The sequence below is a fragment of the Festucalex cinctus genome, chromosome 16 (assembly GCF_051991245.1).
Source record: "Festucalex cinctus isolate MCC-2025b chromosome 16, RoL_Fcin_1.0, whole genome shotgun sequence".
Taxonomy (NCBI): Eukaryota; Metazoa; Chordata; class Actinopteri; order Syngnathiformes; family Syngnathidae; genus Festucalex; species Festucalex cinctus.
The window spans coordinates 16,136,901-16,160,457 of record NC_135426.1 but is presented as its reverse complement, the minus strand read 5'-3'; the positions used below and the strand labels follow the sequence as shown (position 1 = coordinate 16,160,457).

Sequence of the window (23,557 nt, the reverse complement as noted above, 5' to 3'; positions counted from 1 at the left end):
TTTTTTTTAAAAAAAAAACGACCATGTATACTAAGGCATTTTTTTTTTTTTTTTTTTCCAAACGACCATGTATAGTAAGGCTTTTTTTTTTGTTTTTTGTTTTTTCAAAGACCAGCTCAGTGGTCTAGTGGTATAGTGTCCACCCGGAGACTGGGAGGTCGTAGGTTCAATCCCCCAGCAGGGTCACACCAAAGACTATAAAAATAAACGACCATGGATATAGTAAGTCATTTTTTGTGTTTTTTTTTTTCAAACGACCATGTATAGTATGGCGTTTAAAAAAAACAAAAAAAAAACGACCATGTATAGCAAGGCGTTTTTTTTTTCTTGTTTTTTTTTTAATCGACCATGTATAGTATGGCATTTAAAAACAAAAAACAAAAAACCGACCATGTATACTAAGGCGTTTTTTTTTCTTTTCTTCAAACGACCATGTATAGTATGGCATTAAAAAAAAAAAAAAAAAAAAAACGACCATGTATAGTAAGGCGTTTCTTTCAGTTTTTTTTTTTTTTTTAAACAATTATATATAGTAAGGCGTTTTTTTTGTTTTATTTCTTTTTTTCAAACGACCATGTATAGTATGGCGTTTTTAAAAAACAAAACAAAAACAAAAAAAAACAAAAAAAAAACGCCCATGTATATAGTAAGGCGGGTTTTTTTGGGGGTTTTTTAACGACCATGTATAGTATGGCCTTTTAAAAAAAAAACAAAAAAACAAAAACAAAAAAAAACAACAAAAAAAACCCACCATGTATACTAAGGCATTTTTTTTTTTCAAACGACCATGTATAGTATGGCATTTAAAAAAAAAACAAAAACAAAAAACAACCATGTATACTAAGCCGTTTTTTGTTTTTTTTGTTTTTTAAATAGTATAGTATGGCGTTTTAAAAAAAAAAAAAAAAAAAAAAAAAAAAGACCATGTATAGTAAGGCGTTTTTTGTTGTTTTTTTTAAATGACCATGTATACTAACATGTATAGTATGGCGCGTTTTTTTTTTGTTTCTTTTTAAAAAAATGACCAAACGAAAATGTTAATGGCAAAATTTACTATTTAGCAGCAACAGCTTGGTATTGTGGATCATGTGATAGACTTGTTGAATACAAGATGCTGAGGGAGGACAGACAAGTCAATCGTTTTTTTCAAGTCAAAACTGTGTGTGAAATTAGCGCACTCATTCTATTTTTGTAACAATGTTTTATTCTGATACTTTTTAAGAGTATTTGGAATAAAGTAAAAGCTGAATAAGGGAAGCAAATGTGTGTTAATAATGTACAGTGTGGAAAACAACAAAGAAGCACTTGACTTTGATGATGCCAATTTAGCAGCAGTCCAAACAACAGATGGCAGCAAATAAGACAAATGGTATGCACAAGTTCGATCACCAAGTGATCAGCGGGAAAGTTGGCAGTGACCCTTGCAAGCGTCGGTCACCAATTTGTACTTTTCGAGTAGGTTCAACGCTGACTCTTCTCTGTGGTGAGCGTGGCTGGCTGATTTGGGAGCGTTTGTAGCACGATTGGCTGCCGCCTCACTCGTCCCTCCCCCCCTCCACCATCCGGTAGCGCTGTCGGCACGAGGACGGCAGCGCCAGCGGCCACGAGAAGACCACGGGCACGTTGGTCTGGACGTTTCTCTCCAGGAAGTTGAACACGGGGTTCCACCATGTGCGCGACAGCAAGTTGTTGGGTGCACGACGGAGAGCCTGGCAGGAAGTCGGGTCGGCGGTGTTTTAGTCACACGTACACTCGAGCCATTTATTTCATGATTAGTACTGTACTGGGCAACCTTCATGAAGTCTCTGCTTCTGCTTAGCAGTATATGGATATCAAACGTGTCCAATAAATGCTCTTACGTGTGTGTTGGCCATGGTGTGGTACCACCAGAAGAGCCTGGTGGTCACGTAGTAGCCAACCAGGACGTCGATGCTGTAGTGTTCGTGCGCCACCAGGATGCAGAGCACGCCCGAGACGCTGAGCAGCCAGCAGATCCACTGGTACCAGCACATCCAGCGAGGAGAATCTGCATGACGTCACGTTAGGTCACGGCACGTCAAACATGCCCGCCACATTTTGCAAAACTTACACTCTTTGATGAAGAGGTAGGACAACGTCAACATAACCGTGTGGCCGCTGTACAGGAAGTCGCCGCACATCATGTGGGAGCCAGTCAGAGACAAACCTGTGCACATATTCAGTACATTTACAAGTCCCTACTTCTACTTTTACCACAGTCTGCACTTTGACGTCAAGTGCAAGTCAAATTCAAAATTATCTGAAAATATATCAATAATAATAATACAACAATTATAAATGAATCAATCATTATTTATCTGGTGTCTTATGGCTGCCAAATTCTATAAAGGAGTGCCACAAGGGTCTGTTTTAGGACCACTGTTATTTGCGTTAAATAACATTGATTTACATGACTGGTTCAAATACAATAATTATATTTATTTTTTAAGCCCCTCCACAATTTGATTATAGGTTACCTTTGGCACAATGGCAATGTAAATTTCGAATTAAATAGGAGTAATGTTGGTGGCTAACCTGGAAGTTAAAGACACCTCACTCATTAACTCATTCACTCCCAGCCATTTTGACAGAAGCAATCCCGTTCGCTCCCGGCTGTTTTACTGGATTTTGACTGATTTTGCAAGGCCCACAGAATATTGTGTTCTATAGCTATAAAAGCATGGAACCTATCAAAAGAAAGATTAAAGTCTCTTCTTTCATCAGGAAAAAAATGTATGTTTCTATTTGTTTCCCTTTTGCAGCAATTAGCATTAGAAGAGAGCTAAGTTTCATCAGTTTTCACAAATATATTTAAAATTGTAAGTAATTGAGCTTTTTCTCTACATGGCCCTGGTTGATCTCCTTTGCTCTGCTGCCACCTGCTGGCCGTTTGTGTAATAACTACCATTTCTGCAACCATTCTTTGCAGTTGAGAGGCTGCATCAAAGCCTTCTGTATGCTAAGCATAAAAAAAACAAAATAAAAAAAACGTATAAATACGTCTTTGGGACACTTAGAACATTACAAAAAAACATATTTACACGTTATTGGGAGCAAATGAGTTAAAACTCCGCCTCTCCCCAACTGACTTAAGCGTGTGCGTGTGCGTGTTTGTGACAGACCTCCTCCAGAGATGAGCCGCACAATCCTCCAGATCTTTCCTGCCGAGTCATCGTACAGCTGCAAGTTCATCAAACACAAGATGATGACTTTCCGCCAGCAAGCGAATGTGTGCGTTTGTGTACCTTGGGCGCGCACACCATGTGCCTGCCCGGCACAGGCAGGGTGGTGATGTACATGGTGACGCAGCGGTACATGTAGAGTGTTCCGATGAGGAAGAAGCAGCGGCGCCCCACGATGGCTCTGACGTGCAGGAAAATCAATTGTCATGGGGCAATGTTCACAAATATTAGACACTTGTGTCATAATATATAAATAACCAAAGGATCACAAAAGCAACACTTTGGATCGGATCACTGATCGGATCGTTTTTTTTTTGGGAAAAGAAAAAAAAAAAAAAAAAGATCTATCTTGTAAAACGCTTTTGGCCATTAAAATAAATAAATACATAAATAAATAAATAAATAAATAAATAAATAAATAATCAACTCAAAAATTCTAATATGGCCATTAGGGATTTAAGAACACAACTTTAAGATGGTCCATGTCTAAAATAATGGATTAAAGTTGTGTTCCTAAGATGTTTTTTTTTTATTTTTTATGGACAAAAGTGTTTTGTACAATAAATTGAGACAATGTTCTATTTTTCTCTTCTTCTTTTTTTTTTTTTTTAAATGGACAAAAGTGTTTTGCAAAATATATTGAGACAATGTTCTATTTTTCTCCTCTTTTTTTTTTTTTTAAATGGACAAAAGTGTTTTCTAAAATAAATTGAGACAATGTTCTATTTGTTTCTTCTTTTTTTTTTTTGAATGAAAAGAACTTCATGTGCAATTTAAGACACATTCCCTTCCTTTAAACGTGGAGAGTGAATTATTTACTAATTAATTACTAACTTAATTACTTAGTAGCCTTGGTCCACAATATTGAAAAATTGGAAAAAAGAAAAAAGAAGTTAAGAAAGCAAGGCAGGTACCAGCTGTCAAACTCATTTACTGTTACAATTAAGGCACTCGTTGCTAATGCTAACAGCTAGCTTCTAGCCACTAACGTCGGAGATTTGTGCTATACCATACAATGACGGTTTCTTTGGCTCCTAAATTAGCGATTGAATATAAGTTCGGGATAGAGTTGTTTTGACATTGGTCGCAATTACAATGTCAATAACAACTACGATAAATAAATCTGAAACATGGAAAAAGGAAGTCAAGTTAGCCATCACGCCAACTTCAAAGTAAAAGTCTACTAAGGGTAAACTTTATTTTGAAGTTAGCCTTAGCGTAGGCAGCGTGTTACTTTGAGCATGTTTCCAGCTTCCTTGATAAGTCTGAATGTCGGGGTTGGGACAAGAGGAAAAAAAAAAAATCCTGTATCATTAATTTGAGGACAATTTCACCCAAGTTGCCAAAATGCTCCCATACATGCGACTTGTGTCAACTTCCTCTGCTGCTATTATTGCTGCTTTCATGTGTATGCACATTTTTTTTGTTGGTGTTGGCTTTCCGTACTGATCAGGGATCAATGACGATCCGTTGCACCACTAACCAACAAAGATATGATAACAGTGGGCCTGTTGTGGAAATTGGAAATCAAGTTTAGTTGACCACCTGTGAGGAAGATGACGCGGCGGCCGGCACCATTTCTTACCTGTGCTTGAGGAGGAGCCATTGGATCAACCAGAGTCCCACCAGGATCAGCCCATTGACTTCGGTGACGGTGAAGGCCCAGGGAACGCGGCCCACGTAGTCGAAGAACTTGTCGGGCAGCGGCGGACTGACCGACTTGTCGGGCACCCTCTCGTGCACGATGGTGATCACCACGGTGGTGAAGAGCAAGTTGAAGACGGCGTAGAAGAAGGCCACGCCCGTCTTCCACCACTCCTTGGGGAGGCGGTCGGCGCGCTCCTCGTCCACCGAGATCTTGACGTAGTCGCAGTGGCGCTTCAGGCCGCTGCTCAGGGTTTGGACCAGCTGGTTCTGCTGGAAAAGGCTGCCCATTTTGCCACGCTTGCTCTTGCCGTCGGGGACATTGGACCCAGGTGGGGGCGTGGTGCTGCCGTTGGGGCGAGTGGGCGAGGAGGAGGGCGGGCCGGTAGTTATGCTGGCTTCCACGTGGGGGCGGATCTCGTCGTCGTCGTCGTCCTGGATCAGATCGGCGGCCGCCATGTCACTCTTTGGCGTGGCTGAGCCTCACAACGCCGTCCCACCACTAACCACCAGGTCCGGATAACTGAAAATCAACAAGTCATTGTTTTTCAAATAAGGGCTTTCAAACACAAAATATGTGAATGAATTCATGAGCTAAACTACTGCCACAGTGGACAGATGAGATAAAAAAAAAAAAATGACTTGTTCGGAAAAACTATTCAACTCTATACAAGTATGGTGAAGGGCAGTAGCCTATACTCTAAATTGTCTTCTCTCGCTCTCTCTTTTTTTTAAATAGTCCAGAAAAAACTCCTTCCTTGCAACGGTAACGTGTGTGTGTGTGCACTTTCAAAATGATAAAGAAACTTTACATTTAGGATTAAACAATTGTGAATGGCTCTCGGTATTCGAAAAGTAGAGAAAAAAAAAAGTCGTCACTCCCGTTCTGACATCGAATGTATCATCCTACGTAACTTCCTGTTTACGCCTCTCAAATCAACATCAGCAGACTCCAATTAAAGCCGATTCAGCAACAGTGGGCCCCATGACACACTTTTGACTATAACGGTCCATTCAATAATAATAATAATAATAATAGAAAAGAAGTATTCAGAGACCACAGTAAGAGTATGAAAATAATGTTCGTATTTCGCTGTACATGCAACATTGCCGATCCAGGCATCGATCCATATCCATTCGTCATTAGCCATGAAAAGCCTTTGAAAGGGCAATAATAATAACAACAATAATAATAAATAAATATATCGTGAAATGGTTGATGCGTCCTTCAAGGAGTCTCAGAGCGGAAATGAGCAATACACCTGACGGGACGGAGAGAAGTCATGAAAAGAGCAAAAGTGAACAAACAAACTCACCACACCTTCAGTTGAGAATAGAAAAAACCATCATTCCCACAATTTGGACTGTTTTTCTTCTTTGGCGAACTCGGCTTGGTGTACTTTCGACTTGGGCGCACGCAGCTGTGGTTCGACGTCTACTTCCGGTTCCGCCCCCTCCACTCCTCCTTGTGACTCACCTGAGTTCGGCCAAACTCGGCCTTTTTCGTATAAACAAAAAGAAAAGAAAAGAAAAGATAAGAGTAGCCCGGAAATATCAGTAGAGATAGCGAGCTAGCTAAAAATGTAACTTAACTTTATTTACTTATTTACTTATTTATCTACTTATTTAAACCCAATACCCCGGACAGGTGATACATTGTGATACAAAACAAAAACAACTCTATTAACCGTGCATTATTATTTGTTACACGAAATAATTCAACCAAAAGGTCAACTTTTTAAATGGTGTTATGTACACGCGTGTCAACCAAACAATCGCTCACTTTTGCATCACACATATTGTAACATAAGTGGGATGCAGTTCGTTTATGCTACACCAGAGGGCAGTATTAATACATTTAAACCAGAGCCGTATATAGTTCAAATATTGTGCACATAAAAATTATGCACATAAAAAAATATCACATTAAGCGTCCCTTCTTTGGGATCAAAGTAAAGATGTGTTCGCAAAAGGAAATAATTTAATCAGTCATTGTAATTCAAAATTTCAAATGATTGACACGTGATCCTAGATGGCATATGACAGTTTGGGTCGAACCATTCTGGTTTGAGGAGATTGCAGGTTTTTAGGACAATGACATTGAATAGCCTGAATACTAATATAATAATATATATATATATATATATATATATATATATATATATATATATATATATATATATATATATATATATATATAATAATAATATACTGAATATACATTTGCATTTTACCAAATTAAGTTTTCCTGAAATATTTACATAATCTAATAATTATTTTTGATTTTTGGATAGTGCCCTGCGATTGGCCGGCAACCGGTTCAGGCCCGCCTACTGCCCGTAGCCAAGATAACATTCGCTTGGGTTTGGTGCCACCTGCTGTTAATTCTGAGTCATGCATCTTCAAACAGCAACTTGCTTATCCTGCTCTAAAGACCATTAAAAGATAGTGCTTAGCTATGAGCTGGTAGAATATTCAAATCACTTTTGTGAGTCCGATTAGAACCCCAATAAAGAGGGTCTCGGGTTTGGTTTGCTGATATTTAATCAGGTCGATTCCACAATTGACAGTATGCTTCAGACAAAGTGCGGTCTTGTCTCACGCACAACTTAGAAGCAGAATAAACTGTAAACACAAGGTAAATCGCATCAATTTGTGAACTTGTTTTTTTGGGGGTGTAGCTAACTACATAGCATGACATGAGTCGGACATTTAAGACAAAAAATGATCTCAGAATAAATTAAACATGACAAAATAACACTATTTAAACACAAAACTTACTTACCCAAGGTAGAAGTCCCAGAAATAATATCCAAAAAGCATATCGATGTGACAGCAGGCAAGTGTGGCTATAGACCCTTCCAGTGTGACGTCACGTTTAATTGCGCCCCTTGCGGTGGAGGGTGGGCCGGGCATCAATGCGAGTGAATTAGAAAACAATCAGCATGACCTAGAAAATAGGTCAAACAGTTGATAAATCAGCGACCAACTCAATGGTGAACTTGTGTGCGGCCGACAGATGCTCTAATGGCTCAAAGAGAGATGAGATCATTCTTTCGGAAGACAGTGAGGAGTGAAAGACGAGCACAGTGGCTGGCGTGAAAATACAACGCAACTGCTTTGAAAAAGTGCGATAATATGCTCAGATCAGTTTGTATCAGGTAGTTTTTCTCATTTTCATATACAGTGGGTCATACATTAACTCTTTGACTGCCGAAAACGTTTAATCACGATAAATAAAATCACGATGTATGACGCCATAAACGTTAAATGACGTCAGTGTTTTTTTTTTTTTTTTTTTTTTTATCAATGGGCAATGCAACATCTAAGTGCAGCGCTGCCTGGTCAATGGGTTGTAGAATCGAAAACACTCACTAACTATGGCCACCAGATGGCAGCATTGTATCTCTTCAATGGGCTGCCCCAAATTACAATGAAACATGACGAAATCTGATGAAATAGAATGTTTTCAAGGATGACGTGAATGATAACGTTTTGATAACGTGTGGCAGTAAAAGAGTTAACCTCCGATTGTAAAGTCGAGGCAGACGTGATGAATGTGCCATATTATCTCTGGTGAAACAAACACGTATTCAAGCAATTTTGAACAAAAAGTTAACGATTTAACGCAATTATCACAATTAACAACGCAAACTCTGGCTTGTTCTCTGCTGAGGAATGTGTTGTAAATATACGGTATGTTTGTTAGCAGCTAGCAAGATAACTTGAAGACTTCGAAATACAGCAAGACTAGAATATCCGGACACAAATGATTTAATGAATGACAATTTATACCATGAAAGTAGTGATCGACATACTGTTTCAACCAAAAACAACAGACCTTAAGCTTCCACTTCCACTTTGTCGTACAACAAACTCAATTTTTTTTGTAGCTAGTGGCTCCAAAGGACTGGTTTCAATGAGTCGCAGTAATGCAATGTCGTACTCGGGACGTTTTCTGTGACACTTGACATATTTCCCACTTTTTAACGAAAACGCTCGGTGAAAATCAAGTTCTCGTGATGTTTTGATATCGTTACATCCCTAGTGTTTGTATACTTTATAATTAAGCATTTTAAAATCATAAAGAAAAAAAAAAAGCTACTCTAGAAATAGAGCTTGTGTGGGGAGGCGTGGCCTACAGAGCTGAAGATGGACTGGGACAGCTGATGGACAAACGTCACAGATCTGTCGGCGCAGGGCAACACAAAGCTCGGAGACATGGACTCGGACAAGACATTTCATCCCAGGTTGGAAAGCTGCCGCAAGTGTACGAGCGGTTTGTGTGTGGAGTCAGTGTCGTTGGATAGGAGCGTTTGTTTGTTTGTTTGTGTTTGTTTGTTTTTTTCATGATAGGTGTGAGTGAAACTGCACCTTTTCCCAACAGACCAGCTTCACATTTTTATTTTCTTTGGGTTCTGCATTGTTGTTGTTGTTGTTGTTGTGTGTGAGTGAGCGTAAAATTCTTGTTTGCAGTGTGCGCATGCGTGGTGCCAGCCAAAGTTATTTTGAGCGAGCACAGCTGTCGCATGCACGCCACGTGAGGACATTTTTGCAGGCATATATGCTATAGGAACGGATGGTTGTTTGTCTATGAGTGTTTGACTTTGGCGACCAATCCAGGGTGTGACCCCGCATCTTGGCCAAAGTCAGCTATGATAACTTCAAGACATCCAAACGGGATGTTCCCTTGCTTCTCTTTGCAGCCTTTCTGCGGCCCTGATGAAGCTGGATCCCGAAGATGGCGGGAGGATGATGGAGTACTTCCAAACGCACGCGTTGCTCGCCAGAGAAAAAGCGCGTAAGATTTTTTTTCTCCCCCCACAGGCAATCAAATCCATCCCGTGGGGTGGGATGGCGAACGCTTGTTGTTTTTGTCAGTCCTGCAGGCGTCCGTGCGTGAGCAGAAGAAGCTGCTGGTGGAAAACGGAAAACTGAAGAAGGACATCGAGGAGCTGAGGCACGAGCTCCATGACAAACAGAGAAGACGCGTTGGTACGAGCGCTCGTTCGCGATCTTTGGCAGGAAACAAATGTTTTCCTCTTTGTATCGCTTTCTTTCAGCTAAGGCCGTCCTCTCTCCAAACAAACCGGCTGGTTCACCCACTTCACCTGCCGCCGCCACCGCTTCGTTGCCGACCTCCTCGGCCGGCCTTAAGGGGGGACGCAAGGTGGCTGGCGGACAAAAAGAAGACAAGAAGGGTGAGAAGTCAAAATGAAGACACTTTGCAACATGAAATTTTGTACATGGTCTCAATTTGGGATTTATTGCCATGGCGACGTCTCTTGGAGTCGCTGCAACATCTCCGTGATACATGGAGGAGTTTGTGTCCTTGTGTCACGTGACCCAAAATGGCGCAGCCATTCTGGCAAGATTGAAAACTCATCTGCCACTTTGAGTAAGCTGTTGTGGACCAGCTGCCACAACCAGAAGAGGCAAAAAAAAAAAAGATCAGCATGCGCCATGCTATCAAAAGAAGAATTTATATATATATATATATATATATATATATATATATATATATATATATATATATATCACCAGTGTTGCACTTTGTAAATGGTGGCTGAATCAGCTGATGCTAACTGTTAGCCCATGCAAAATGTCGGTGAAATAATCTGTTTTGTTCGTTTGTGATGCTACGATTTAATAGATATTGCACAGTTGAATATAATAACTGACCAACACCATAAAGAAGACTTTTTACCTCATAATTGACGGCGCCCGCTGGCAATTTAGCAGCTAAGTTACTAACGTACCTAAATAACACGGCAACACTTACATCAAACTGCTAACTTCAATGGTATTTTAAGTACACATTAAGGGGAAATAAATCCGGACTGGTCGTGTGTGTTTGTGTTCCACAGAGTTTGATCAGAAAAAGTCACGTGATGACAGGATCTCTATTAAGTCTCCAGGCCACGTTTAGAATCCGGTAGCACAAGACAAAAGTGGTTAACACGTGTGCCTCACAGTAGAGAAGTTGTGGCTTTCACCTGAGTTCAAGCATGAACGACGCAATAACGACGCTCTCTTTTTGCCCAGCTGCTCCTGAAGCATACCCAATTAGGGCGGCGCCCACATCCGACATTTCCCGCCTCGACCTGAGAGTCGGACGGATCGTCAGCGTTCGCGGCCACCCACTAGCGGCCAATCTGACTGTTCAAGACGTAGACGTGGGAGAGAAAGCCCCCCGCTCGGTCGTCAGCAAGCGCCGGCCGGATGACGTGCAACCGGTTTCGCCTTCTCTCTCGTCTCAAATTATTTCCGTCCTTCTCTGTTTGCGTCACGCGTTTTCTTTTGCCCAGCAGCTCACCGGCTCACTCGCTGTCTTGCTCTGCAACGTCAAGGCCTGTAAAGTGAAGGGCGTGGCTTTGCAGGCCCGCCTCCTGCGCTGCTTTCAGTCTGACGGTGCAGTTGAACTACTGGCCCCGCCTGCAGGTTCCAACCCTGGAGACAGAGTCACTTTCCTCAACTACCCCGGTAATTTCCGACTTTAAAGTGGAAGTCAAGCCAAAAAAAAAATTCATGACAATAATATGTTTTATGCAGCCCCACTAGTCCAAATACGGTATTCTGGTCGCCTTCTGATATTAATAAAAACTGCTGGATTTAGCTGCTTATTCTTCAAACGCAGTATTAACCAGAAATGTTGCCACTTGCTATCCAGTGAAAATGACATCACAGTTACCCAGGTCTCGTATAACAACCAATCACAGCTCAGCTTCAGAAAACAGGTCCGCTTGATTGCCCGTTGCCTGAGCAACTGTGATGTCATCTTCAGTCAATGGGAAGTGGCAAAATGGCCGCCCCCTGAGATGGATCAAAACAGCTGGATTTTGCCGCATAACTCATATTCCACAAATGTACTGGTCATATGAATCAGAATGTCATGTTTAGACTAGTGAGGTCACATATAACATATTATTGTCAAGAAATGTTGAAGGTTGATGTAGGGGATTGTCCGCTACACTTGTGGCTATCTACTGTTTGCTTAATTTTGATTTATTGTAACGAAAAAAAAGATGTAAAAAAAAACAACGCTTCTCTTTTGATTTAAATGATGGTTGACATTTAATTCTGACAGTTCACAAAGTCACAACTACCAAAGTAACAACATAAACACCAAAAGTACAAGACAATACTGTCGAAAATTGTTTTGCTTCTCCCAATTAGTGGAAGCCCAATTATGTACTGCCTGGCTCAGGTAAGCAGACAAAACCACATTGCCCCCTAGTGGTTGGAGGTTAAAAAACAAACAAACAATCAAACATGGTGCACCGACAGTTCACTTCCCCTTTAAAAGGCTTCTTAAACTGCAATGCTAACCGTTAACATGTCAATGGCCTTTTCCATTACATCTTAGCATTACGCTAACAAGCCATTATTGAAGCAACATTGTTTTGTTGCTTCAAATACATCAGGTGTAATTCTCTATGTTTTTATGTTTAGTATGACAGCAAACTTCACCTGGGAGTGCAAAACAGCTTGAAGTGTCTTTTTTTTAAAGCAATGAATTTGATTTATTGACAGACGATTTCCAAATGGATTAGTCACTCAGCAGTGTGCGTACGTGTTTACCAGGCGAACCTGAGCGGGAGCTGAAGGCCACGCAGCGAGTGTGGGATCGTGTCCAGCCCAGCCTCCGGGTGGACGCTCAGGGCGTGGCCAACTACAAGGGGTGTGGCTTCCAGGTGAAAGGAAAGGGCGTGTGCAGGGCGCCATCCCTCACCAACTGCACCATCGGATGCACGTAGACATGCTGAGGCGCCCGCGCCGTTTGACGACATCGTGATTCGTCATGCTAGTTTTAAGCCACACTAATGTTGACATCACGACAACAAAATCAATGCTGGTGTGTTTTTCTCCTTCAATATGAGTGTGAGGAACAAAACCTTCGCTTGTGAGTTCCATCATGTTTATCGTGAACATTAAATCAGCTCATAATTTACCAGTAATGAATTGAATGTTTGTCATGTTTTATTTGTAAAAAAAAATTAGGTCATTTCTCAGTGGGCCTGTTGATCAGTAGTGTATCCGTCACATGGAGTGTTAAACAGGCAGCTCACTTGAGGAAACTGGCTGTGCGTGAATGACAGAAAGTTGATTAGCATGGCGATACTGGCCGCTCCCACCCCCCTCGATCCCACCTTTGTGTGTGTCACTTCCGGCGACACACATGCAGTCTCGTCTTGGCCGCCCGAGGGCCAGGGTGGCGGGAGTAGGTGGCAAACTTGGACTTTGCCGCCGCCAGGAGGGATGAAGGGGGAGGGGCGACGGCCCCGGGCGGCATGCGGCAGGCCAGTCCTTGGCCGCAAGGACAGCGCTGGAAGAGCTCCAGGCCGCGTTGCCGCCGCTTCTTGCGCTGATGCGAACAAACTTGCCCTTCCCGTAAGACAGGCTTGCAGATGCGTGTCCAGAAGTGGCGAGCGCAGCACAGCTGCTCCGAACAGTCGACGGCAGTGAGGCAGGGGTCGCCCACTTGGCCTGGAGACACGAGACAAGGTCAGAGAGACTTTTGACCACCTCCTGTCTGATGTGACGTTATGCTGCATTCGAGGATGGTCGGAAGTCGGAAATATCCGAGTTGAAACTTCCCAGTTCCGACTTCAAAGCGTGCGAGGTGAAAGTAAACAACCAAAATGGCGGCTAGTGATAAATTGTTTTTTATTTTGGTCCTCAAAACTCAATTTGACCCCCAGAAAACGTACCTTTTTGCAAGTTTGCTTTATTTATTGTTTTAATCTTATTTCATAAGCATTCCATACAGTTAAGTAGTTTTCCGTATAATTTCATGCATGGATATAGCGGGAATACTGTCACATACGTTGCGTTACGTGAAGTTATGGTGAATATTTATGAATTGAAGAAATCAATCTAGTTTTATACTCGAGTAAATTGTGTTTTGCCATTCAGAGTGACATCACATTGCAGTCCGCCTTTTTTTCTTCCCACTTCGTAAGTGGAATTTACGAGTTCAAGGGGGCGTTCCAGTACACACTTCCTGGTTTGAACTCGGACATTTCCGACTTCCGACCATCCTCGAATGCAGCATTACACTCACCTTTACTGGACGCTCTCCTGACCTCCATCTTGTCGCTGTTGCTCCATCTTGCCCTGTGGGAGGCCATGGCGCTCCCCTGTTCGTCGTGCTCAGCAATCAGCTGGGATGCCATCACGTTGCCATCGGGAATGCACACACCTGAACCAAGTTCATGGCGTTGTGCAAAACATTTAAGTTAGCTTCAATATTTTGCCCTTCAAATATAGAGGAAAGTAGAAATACTATTTCTTGACAGCAAGAGTGAGAACAGTTAATCCAGTTGTGCTGCCTGCAACTCAAGTGGGATTCCTAATAACACAACACGGCTCTTACTGTTGTTGCAGAGGTTACCGGGGCAACACATCCCATCTCTATGGCAACGCCTCTTCCTCCTCCTGCAGGTCCGGCAGCGAGAGTGGACGGGGCCGCGATAAGGCATGTGGCAGTAGCTTCCTTCAGTGCATTCCAGGTCGCTAATGCACTGCCGGAGCTATACGAGAACGCGCGCGTACACACGCACGCGCACATTCAGTCAGTCATTCATACAAAAATGTCAGCGAAGCTCAGCCGGCAAACACGCACCGTCAGCTCCCACGCGCTTCCGTTAAACGAAGACGCCGCGGGTCCCTTGTGCACGACCACCGTCCGGATGGAGTTGAGTCGGACGCGCGCCTCCCTGCCGCACGCGCACGCCACCATTGCCAGGGAAAACGCGAAAAGCAGCGAGTCCATGTTGCGAGTCATACTCCCTGGGGGGGAAAAAAAAAAGACGACAGAAACGTCGTCCACTTCTTCTTTTCGTCACTGAGCAGCTCACGTGTGCTCGTCACCGCCCCTGACCTTTCACGATACCCCATGACCTCCCCGCCCCACCGATACAAGTTGCTGTGTGGGTGCGGTGGGGTGGGGCTGTTTGTGGTGAAAGTAAGTTCGGTTTTGTGGTTTGTCCGGATTTCAAGACGTGAAAAGCGGTTTCAAAATAAGAGGACTACAGACGTGCTACTTTCAAAACGGACTCACAATTACTCACATGCACACACACGCGCACACGAAAGCAACAATGGATTGACAGATCTGTCTCCAAATGAGCTGCCTTCTTCAGAAGGATCAGAAAAGGATCAGAATCAGGTTTTAAGTGAAGACATTTCACATTACTAGGAATTTGTTTCGGTGATTGGTGCAGACATGATGAGATAAAAACGAGTATAGCATTAAAATGACAATATAAACATTAAAGTAAAGGATAGAGTGAACAACACACTGCATCTGTCCCTGACAGTGACCCCAGTGTACCACACAGTAATGGAGGAAGTGAGGATCATCTTAGCTGGCACCTTCTTCGCAGGGCTGGGCCTTCTTGATGTCTGTCAAGGTGAGGGGGAGTAATGAAGCTGGTGCTTTCCGGAAGTCTACCACCATCTCCATGTCTTCTGGGCCTTTAGCACTAGGTTGTTGCTGGCACACCAGGACACCAGATGGTCCACTGTAGGCAGCCTCATCACCGTCTGAAATGAGCCCAATGAGGGTGGTGTCATCTGCAAACTTAATCAGCTTGACAGACTGGTGGCCAGAGGTGCAGCAGTTAGTGTAGAGGGGAAAGTACACAGCCTTGACTCGGGAAACTGGTGCTGATGGTCCGGGTGTCCGACACAATCCTCCTGTGTGTTGTTAGGAAGTCAGTGATCCGCTGACAGATGTGGTCAGGCACATTCATCAGGGAGAGCTTGTCTAGATCCTTCTTCTTCTGCGTGTTCAACGGCGCTTGCTATCCACACTACCGCCACCCACTGGTCTGTCATGATGACGACTTTGGCTTAAATTCAAACTCATTTTCATTATTTACTTATTGGCCACATTGTCGCCATCTCCTGGTCAGTATGAGGAATGCTGTGCATTGACAACTTCCAAAACATTTTCTTTGACTCCCGGCCATTTTCACAGAAACAATCCCGTTCGCTCCCAGCTGTTTTACTGGATTTTGACTGATTTTGCAAGGCCCACGGAAGATTGTGTTCTATTGCTATAAAAACGTGGAACCTATCAAAAAAAAAGATTAAAGTCTCTTCTTTCATTAGGAAAAAAAAGTGTGTTTCAACCTGTTTGTTTTGCAGTAATTAGCATTAGAAGAGAGCTAAGTTTCATCAGATTTCACAAATCTATTCTAAATTTTAAGTAATTTAGCTTTTTTTCTACATGGCTCTGGTTGATCTCCTTTGCTCTGCTGCCACCTGCTGGCCGTTTGTGTAATAACTACCATTTCTACAACCGTTCTTTGCAGTTTAGAGGCTGCATCAAAGCCTTCTGTATGCTCTAGCATAAAAAAAGAGAAAAAACGTATAGATACGTCTTTGGGACACTTAAAACATTAAAAAAACAAAAACGTATGTACACGTTATTGGGAGCAAATGAGTTAAAATAACAGTAGAAAAGCCGTTTTTGCCATTTGTGTCTATATAATCTCTTCGTTTTAGAAAAAAAGAAAGAAATTCTGTTATTTGAATTTTCCTTATTCATTCCAGACAACAAGCAAGACATCCATCTATATTTAAAGTTGTTTTTTTTTAAATAAAAACCAAAAGTCAAATATTTATTATTACTCTTCTTAAAAATGTTGCCAAATAAAATAAATAAAACCCGTATATTCTCTGTCAGCTGCCTTTATCATGTTTGTCTGAAAATATGAAACAAACTAAGTGGGGAACTTCCACAATATTCAAGCTGTATAAATCAGTATATGTATTTCAAATAATCCTTGCCCGCTCTTCAAGCTCATATAAACGAGATTCTTTTTTTTTTTAATCAACACTCAGACAGCAAGAGAACATTGAAGAATCGCTCCCTTCATGAACAGGAGTTGAATCAGCACTGCTTGGACTATTATTACAAGTTGAGTCAAATGAGGATTGTTGAACAAGCTTCTATCTGACACCACCTCCCAATTTCTGCAGCACACCGAGGCCACTCTCCTGGTACTCAGACCTGGTCAGCCAGAAGGATTCCTTGTCCTTCATGATGTTGGCCAGCACGGCGCCGCCCAGGAACACCATGTGTTTGCGACGCGGGGGGTCCTCGATCCGAATCTTGAACTTCTGCGGATATCAAGCGCAACGTCTTCAAGTGCGACTGACAACACAAACCTATGAGAGGCCGTCCGGGACGTAACACAATCCACTTGTGAAAAAACACGTGTTTGAGATGTTTTCAGCATCTCAGTAAGAGTATTTCCATTGTGCGTGTGTGAGGAAATCCTGAATTGTGTCCCTGATGGCCCCTCATACATGCCAATGCTCACACGGGAATGTTTGTGTCGTCTTACAGCCAACTTGCGTGTGTCTCCATCCAGAACTCTCTCCAAGTAGAGTTGCTTGATCTCTCGCTCCAGTCTGGACGGGAGGCCGGGGTACATGGTGCTTCCCCCGGACAGGACAATGTGTTTATAGAAGTCGGCCCTGCAAACGGTTAAATTAAAACATCCAAAACGGGTTTCATACACTTATTAGGTGGCAGCGAAGCTCGCCCCGACTTCCCTCCTGTCTATGGAGGACAAAAACTGCCAAAATTAAAAATAAATAAATAAATACATAAGGTGAAAATAAAAACAGATATAAAAATATAATTAAAATTTAAAAAAAAAAAATAATATATATATATATATATATATATATAAATAGAAGTAAAAACAACAAAATATAAATAAATAAAAAATAAAAACAAAATTCAAGAAATAAAAATAAAAACCTAAAAAATAAAAACAGGTGCTTCTACTTAAAGAGAAACTTTACTTATTTAGACATTTTTGGCAGTCAAACATTAATATTTTGCCTATAACATATTTGATATTTTCATTCTTTTTCATGTCCAATTAGTACCTTTAAAAACACATTTTGCAACTTGCTGTCGACTGAAAATGACATCACAAGGGCTCAGTTAACCAATCACAGCTCAGCTTGTGAATGTCACATGACCAAAACCTAGAAAACATTTCAATCACAGGACACACAGAGACGAACAACCACTCACACTCACAAGCACACCGAGGGACAATTCAATTAACCTGCCATGCGTGTCTTTGGAATGTGGGAGGAGACTGGAGCACCCGGAGAAAACCCACGCAGGCACGGGGAGAACATGCAAACTCCTCCATTTATATTTATTTTTTGAATTTAATTTGTGAATAATATTTTTGATATCCGCTTTCATTTTTACTTTAATTAATTAATTAATTAATTAATCAATTAAGTAATTAATTAAGTAATTAAGTAATTAAGTAATTAAGTAATTAACTCATTCACTGCCAATGACGACTATAGACGTCAAAAATAAAATTAAATAAAATTAAATTAAAATTTTAATTAAAAAAAAAGAAATTTCAATTTAGTTTTAGTTATAGTCTTCTGACTAAATATAATTAAAGCCTTAGTCATAACTTAGTCACCTGATTGTATTTGAGTTTTAATCCAACTTTAGTTGAAAAAAAATAAGGAGCAATTTTAGTCGACTAAATTGACTTCTGGAGGTCGAGACCCAGTTTGTGGTCTCAGTAAGACCAAGACCAATCACTATGCACGATGGTAGCACTTAGCAATGAAATTGTTGTCATTGTTGTTATTAATAACAATTGGGATTAATAACTATGAATGAAAATAATGTATAACTAAAACTAAATTCAAATTTCTTGTCAAAATTTGCACTGGCTGTTTGCTTGGATTTTTTACGTCTATAGTCGTCATTGGCAGTGAATGAGTTAAGTAATTAATTTTTAATTTTTAATTTTTGAAGTTTTGGTCCTCCATACTCCACAACCAGTCATGTGACTTGACCCCCCACCTGAGATCGATGTCGGCCGCCTGGATAGTGTTGAAGAGGAGCTCAGCCACGCCGGCCCCCTCCACGTTGATCAGGTGAGGCTGGAAGAGAGCTTCCGGGGCGCTGAACCTCTCGCCCCCCACCATCACCTGCCGGCCGTCAGGCAGCTGCAAACAGAAGCCTTGATTGGGCATCGCGACCCAAAGCTCGGGTGACGAGTGTCAGGTAAGGCCTACCGTGTAGGACTCCACCAGGTAGGTGGTTTCCGTGGCCAGACGCTGCTCCTGTTCGATGTTGTATCCCACGTAGCACAACTTCTCCTTCAGCATGCGCACCGTCTCAAAGTCGGCCGAGTGGTTAAAGGCGTAGCCGCGGAGCAGCAGCAGCTGAGGTCACAAACGGGGACGTCAAAATGGAGTGTTTTCTATAGCCTGCCACCTCAGCCAGGTCAATTTGACTGTTCCCACCTCACGATGCTACAGCTGTTTGTTTACTGTTTGTTTAATTAGGCAGACTTTCCTCTTATTTCAACAACTGAGAGAATAGAGCACAGATGAAATGAGAACTTTTGACTACCTTGATGAGATAACGTGTGATGTCCCGGCCAGCGATGTCCAGCCTGCGCGTCAGGTGTGGCAAGGAGAAGCCCTCATACACCGGACAGATGTGAGTGACACCGTCGCCCGAGTCCACAACCACCCCGGTTAACAGACCTGTTGGCAGAAATCTCTTTTTATTCTTCATTTTTGTTTTGCCGCTCCTGTCAAAAACCCCTCAAGCTCTCGACTCTAAACGCACCTTTGCAGGCCATTCAAAGGTTGATGCACACCCAATTTGGGTAATAATATCAGCTTTGTGTGTTCCCTCGAAATCAGCAGAATCGATGTGGTGTATATGGAGCCACAACACTGCCAATAAGATTTGGTATTGAAAAAAAAATTGTCATTGTGGAAAAAGCTGCATTGGCATTGAAACAAGTATTGGCATTGTAAAAGGTTGTATTGAAAAATAAAACACAAACATAAAAAAAAACGCTATTTTCTTTAACCATGTTTTTTTGTATTATGATGTTTTTCAATGCCAAACTGCAGATTTTTTTTATTTTATTTTTTACGATTTCATTTATTTATTTTTTTCTCGAGTTTCACAGTTTTTCAATTTCAACTCACTGTGTTTTCATTTTCACCCCCCCCCCCCCCCCCCCAGTTTCAGCTTATTGGCAGTGTTTTAACGTGGAGGGGCCTTCCAGCTTTTCCGGAGAGGAGAGAGGAGAGCGCGCCCCCTGTCGGCTAAAAGCAATATCTGAATTCCCTGTGGCATATCGACACAGACTCGTGGATACAATAGTTGACCAGGAACTCCTAAACCTCATGTAAGTCTGTTTTTTTCTACATATAACCTTATGGCGTCAGTGTTAATGTTTCTGGAGTAAACCACTTAGCATGCTAGCTAAATATGTATAATATATGCCGCAGGGAATTCAGGTATTGCCTTTAGCCGACAGAGGGCGCGCTCTAAAGCGTAAAAAAAATCTGCAGATTGGCATTGAAAAAGACATCATAATACAAAAAAAATATATGGTTAAAGAAAATAGTGTTTTTTCAATGTTTGTATTTTATTTTTCAATACAACCTTTTACAATGCCAATACTTGTTTCAATGCCAATGCAGATTTTTCCACATTTTTTTTGTTCAATACCAAATCTTATTGGCAGTGTTGTGGCGCCATAGTGGTGCCCCTAGAGGCGCTCTATGGTAGTGCAGGCATCCGATTTACACCACAAATCCATTTCAGGAAATAAAATTGTTAAAAAAAAATGAATCAGTGGAGCAACTTGACAAAATTGAAGACATTTGAGATGTGAGTGGCCATACCTTGAGCGTATAGCGTGAGCACAGCCTGGATGGCCACGTAGATGCCGTGGAACTGGTACTTCTCAAACATGACCTCGGCGATTTTCTCGCGGTTCTTAGTGGGGTTCATCGGTGGTTCTGTCAGCAGGATCTGCGTGCGCGCGCGTGTGAGACGAGGAGCTAAACCGTCAGAGTGGCGCACGTTCAAGAAGCGCTACTCTTTGGTACCTTGCACCGGGACGGCTCGATGTCCAGCCTCTCGGGTCCGAAGGTGTGGTCCCACAGGTGGAGCATGTCGTCCCAGCAGCGGACCATCCCGTTCTCCATGGGGTACGCCACCTCCAGCAGCGAGCGGCACTCGCTAGCTTCGTCACCCACCATCAGGTCCTGAGAGGCCAGACCCGGTGAGAGTCAAACGCGGCACCAGTTTCCCGCGCTTTGCTGTCGCTCGTTACCTTGATCTCAATGTTGCCCACTTTGGTGGTGGATCGAATGACTGGCCGACCCACCATGGCGGGAAAGATGTGCTCAGGGAAGTTGGAGCCCGCAAAGCCACACTTGACAAACTGGAGAGGAGGCGCACGGGAGCCAAATTATTTTCTTTATTTGTTATATTGGATTCATCCAGCTAGCAAAAGCTATTCTCACAGATGATTTGATTTGGAAAAAATGTGCTAACAACCCAGGCTAAACTTCCATACAAAGTTTGCCTTGAAGCCCACATGTATCATATACAACATAGTCCTTTGGAGTCATTTTCTCATACAGACTTTCGTTTTTTATTCAGGGTTTTGGTGCCATTTAGGGGCACCTTAGACCAAATGGTCTAAAAAGAGCACAAAAACTGCAGTTTTTCAGCAAATGGGTTCCGTGAAGAAAAAGCATATAGTTGAATTTGTCAACAATGCAGGAAAACCATTAGGAATGCTTGTCATATTCACCATTACCTCTCTCACACACTAAACTAAAACTAAGACTCAAACTAAAACTGCTTCGACAAAAATAAACAAAAAACTATATTACTTAAAAAATTGAGCCAACATGCTATTTGGATCAATTTTAATTATGTTTTGTACAAAGCAACCCAGAATGTTGGGTATAGTGCGTCAGTTGATTTTTATTTATTTTTTTAATCAAAAATTGGGTTATTTTGACCTGGCAGTTTTAAGAGTGAACTGATTGTTTTCGCTCACACACTAATCAAACATTCGCACAAGCACCTTTGAAATTCTTTCACACACACACATTACTGTTTTTTTGGGCTAATACAAGCTACATTTCAAAAGCATTTGTGTAAAAAAAAAATAAAAAAAAATAAAAAAAAATGGAACTGACACAACTTTTTGTGTTATTCATGTATGAAAAAAAAATAAAAAAATAAAAATAACACATAAGCCTAAGTTATTTTGTGAGTTTTTCATTTTGACCCCACTTTTGGGTTTTTGGGGCTGACCCCAATTTTTGGGGTTATTTGTTTAATCAGAAAGGTTTGGTCAAATGAAACCCACCAAACAACCTCATTTTTTGTTGTTGTTGTTGTCATACATTTTTTTTGTTATTCAATGGACCCAATTTTTGGGCACCTCACCCATATTTGGTTATTTTTCGACTCAACAATTTTTAAGAGTGTATTGAAACAGTCTCGCACACACACACACACACACACACACACACACACACACACACACACACACACACACACACACACACACACACACACACACACACACACACACACACACACACTAGTACTGAAACATTCTCATGCATACTCCAGAAGCACTCTCTTGTACACTACTCATCTCATACACGTTACTAAATTGTGTATTTCAGTGAGTCATACACTTTAAAAAAATTAGAGTTGGATCAAAAATAGCCCAAATTGTGTCAAAAAGGGACTGAGCTCATTTTTGGGGTTCTTTATTTATCCCCAAAAGTTGGGTCAAATGAATAGCCCGCAAAACAAACCAATGTTTTGTTACTGAAATGTATATTTCAGTAGATCATACAAATTGTGGCAGCATTTCAGAAGAGCATTTTAGTAGCGTGCTTAAGTAGTGTGTCTCAGTGCATTTGATTCCAATTTCAGCCTTGCAAACACATTCCAAGCCAGCACATTCCACCAAAATCGGACTGATGTCAGAAAGAAGCCCCACCTGAAAAAGCAGCACCTGAGATCTCACTTCCTATATTTCAGCCAATGGCTGCTCAAATGAGACCTTCAGTGCCTTGTATGGCGGCCTGGCCTCGGAGGGCAACAAGTCCAGACAGGCTGCTGCATTCTCAGCTCGTTGTTATTTTGTACACATAAACAGGAGCTCAAGTCAGCGCACAGGAAGTGCAAAAGTGTTTGACGTACCCCCGTCCCGTTGTCGCAGACCACTACTCTTCGACCCTCGCTGTCCATCTTGGCGCCAGGAACAGATCCAATGTCCTGCCAACCGACCTTCTCTGTGCAACCTCTGCACCTTACAGGCCGGCCGAGTAGACCCGCCCGCTTTAGAGGCCGACTTGGGTGGGACAGCAGCATTGCCTCCTCCTTCTCATCTTTGTTCCTTTCATGTGCTTGCCTTTCATCCATAATTCATCTGTACCCGGTGCTTCTTCAAGGTTTGGTCTCAAAGTACCAACCACAAAAATATTTGTCTCTCAAAGTACTACCTTAATGACAGACATCAAATACATGAGCAAACTGCTTGCAGTTGCAGGTAAAAAAAAAAAAAAAAAAGCCTATTCCTTCTAGGCACATATGTCCAATTTTGTGTTGCAAAGGAAGGACCCTGCCTGGTGCCAACTGGGTTTACAAACTGTCAAAGAAAACTCCACCGACATCTCCACAACAAAGTCATCAGAGAGTTTGTCTGCTTTAAAGAAACATTGAGTAATATTCATCAAAGTAATATATATACAGTATATGCACGGTGAATGAGTGGTTACCACGTCCGCCTTCCACGACTGAGGACTCGGGTTCGAGTCCAGGCCTTCGGCCTTCCTGGGTGGAGTTTGCATGT

At 41.9% G+C, this 23,557-nt stretch overlaps 4 protein-coding genes and 1 long non-coding RNA gene across 8 annotated transcripts; 1 reads left to right on the top strand and 4 right to left on the bottom strand.

The window, feature by feature from the left end:
* Positions 1-1,037: 1,037 nt before the first annotated feature.
* Positions 1,038-6,334, bottom strand: LOC144004170 (phosphatidylcholine:ceramide cholinephosphotransferase 2-like). 3 transcript variants are annotated; one of them, XM_077501187.1, is made up of 7 exons: positions 6,166-6,334; positions 4,786-5,367; positions 3,264-3,381; positions 3,141-3,198; positions 2,090-2,185; positions 1,860-2,026; positions 1,038-1,709 (listed from the first exon to the last, which is right to left on the bottom strand). In XM_077501187.1, the coding sequence occupies exons 2-7, from the start codon at positions 5,301-5,303 to the stop codon at positions 1,536-1,538; spliced, it is 1,131 nt and encodes a 376-aa protein (XP_077357313.1). In that variant the 5' UTR covers positions 5,304-5,367; positions 6,166-6,334; the 3' UTR covers positions 1,038-1,535. The 3 variants fall into 3 exon arrangements, with proteins under 3 accessions (XP_077357313.1, XP_077357312.1, XP_077357314.1); XM_077501186.1 differs by having other exon boundaries at positions 6,161-6,330; XM_077501188.1 differs by lacking the exon at positions 6,166-6,334 and adding an exon at positions 5,657-5,795.
* A 2,268-nt stretch (positions 6,335-8,602) lies between these two features.
* LOC144004176 (uncharacterized) lies at positions 8,603-11,304 on the bottom strand. Its single transcript, XR_013279222.1, has 2 exons — positions 10,841-11,304; positions 8,603-10,018 (listed from the first exon to the last, which is right to left on the bottom strand). It is a non-coding gene; the product is annotated as an uncharacterized LOC144004176 (long non-coding RNA).
* Positions 9,005-12,800, top strand: LOC144004174 (aminoacyl tRNA synthase complex-interacting multifunctional protein 1-like). Of its 2 annotated transcripts, XM_077501193.1 has the most exons (7): positions 9,005-9,094; positions 9,551-9,645; positions 9,726-9,839; positions 9,908-10,045; positions 10,890-11,080; positions 11,156-11,327; positions 12,429-12,800. In XM_077501193.1, the coding sequence occupies exons 1-7, from the start codon at positions 9,066-9,068 to the stop codon at positions 12,599-12,601; spliced, it is 912 nt and encodes a 303-aa protein (XP_077357319.1). In that variant the 5' UTR covers positions 9,005-9,065; the 3' UTR covers positions 12,602-12,800. The 2 variants fall into 2 exon arrangements, with proteins under 2 accessions (XP_077357319.1, XP_077357318.1); XM_077501192.1 differs by having other exon boundaries at positions 10,890-11,327.
* LOC144004175 (dickkopf-related protein 2-like) lies at positions 11,919-15,672 on the bottom strand. Its single transcript, XM_077501194.1, has 5 exons — positions 15,222-15,672; positions 14,470-14,636; positions 14,221-14,377; positions 13,909-14,046; positions 11,919-13,331 (listed from the first exon to the last, which is right to left on the bottom strand). The coding sequence occupies exons 1-5, from the start codon at positions 15,310-15,312 to the stop codon at positions 13,006-13,008; spliced, it is 879 nt and encodes a 292-aa protein (XP_077357320.1). The 5' UTR covers positions 15,313-15,672; the 3' UTR covers positions 11,919-13,005.
* Positions 15,673-16,608: 936 nt separating this feature from the next.
* On the bottom strand, positions 16,609-23,255 carry LOC144003296 (actin-related protein 2). Its single transcript, XM_077499401.1, has 9 exons — positions 22,906-23,255; positions 21,002-21,112; positions 20,775-20,933; positions 20,568-20,697; positions 19,270-19,406; positions 18,930-19,079; positions 18,715-18,860; positions 17,204-17,336; positions 16,609-16,976 (listed from the first exon to the last, which is right to left on the bottom strand). Exons 1-9 carry the CDS (start codon positions 23,125-23,127, stop codon positions 16,806-16,808), a joined length of 1,359 nt encoding a protein of 452 aa, XP_077355527.1. The 5' UTR covers positions 23,128-23,255; the 3' UTR covers positions 16,609-16,805.
* Between the last annotated feature and the right edge of the window lie 302 nt (positions 23,256-23,557).

What these genes read in the sequence shown, in the direction of transcription:
- LOC144004170 (XM_077501187.1), bottom strand. Translation starts at nt 5,303, where the DNA reads ATGGCGGCCGCCGATCTGATCCAGGACGACGACGACGACGAGATCCGC. An exon ending in GCGGCTCATCTCTGGAGGAG is followed by an intron (nt 2,186 to 3,140) that starts GTCTGTCACAAA and finishes ATATGTGCACAG; the next exon opens with GTTTGTCTCTGACTGGCTCC. An exon ending in CTACCTCTTCATCAAAGAGT is followed by an intron (nt 2,027 to 2,089) that starts GTAAGTTTTGCA and finishes GACGTCATGCAG; the next exon opens with ATTCTCCTCGCTGGATGTGC.
- LOC144004174 (XM_077501192.1), top strand. Translation starts at nt 9,066, where the DNA reads ATGGACTCGGACAAGACATTTCATCCCAG. An exon ending in CAAACAGAGAAGACGCGTTG is followed by an intron (nt 9,840 to 9,907) that starts GTACGAGCGCTC and finishes GCTTTCTTTCAG; the next exon opens with CTAAGGCCGTCCTCTCTCCA. An exon ending in CACTTTCCTCAACTACCCCG is followed by an intron (nt 11,328 to 12,428) that starts GTAATTTCCGAC and finishes CGTGTTTACCAG; the next exon opens with GCGAACCTGAGCGGGAGCTG.
- LOC144004175 (XM_077501194.1), bottom strand. Translation starts at nt 15,312, where the DNA reads ATGGAGATGGTGGTAGACTTCCGGAAAGCACCAGCTTCATTACTCCCC. An exon ending in CGGTAACCTCTGCAACAACA is followed by an intron (nt 14,047 to 14,220) that starts GTAAGAGCCGTG and finishes AACTTGGTTCAG; the next exon opens with GTGTGTGCATTCCCGATGGC. An exon ending in CAGGAGAGCGTCCAGTAAAG is followed by an intron (nt 13,332 to 13,908) that starts GTGAGTGTAATG and finishes TCGTGTCTCCAG; the next exon opens with GCCAAGTGGGCGACCCCTGC.
- LOC144003296 (XM_077499401.1), bottom strand. Translation starts at nt 23,127, where the DNA reads ATGGATGAAAGGCAAGCACATGAAAGGAACAAAGATGAGAAGGAGGAG. An exon ending in TCACACGTTATCTCATCAAG is followed by an intron (nt 19,080 to 19,269) that starts GTAGTCAAAAGT and finishes TTGTGACCTCAG; the next exon opens with CTGCTGCTGCTCCGCGGCTA. An exon ending in ACCTGGTGGAGTCCTACACG is followed by an intron (nt 18,861 to 18,929) that starts GTAGGCCTTACC and finishes TTCTGTTTGCAG; the next exon opens with CTGCCTGACGGCCGGCAGGT.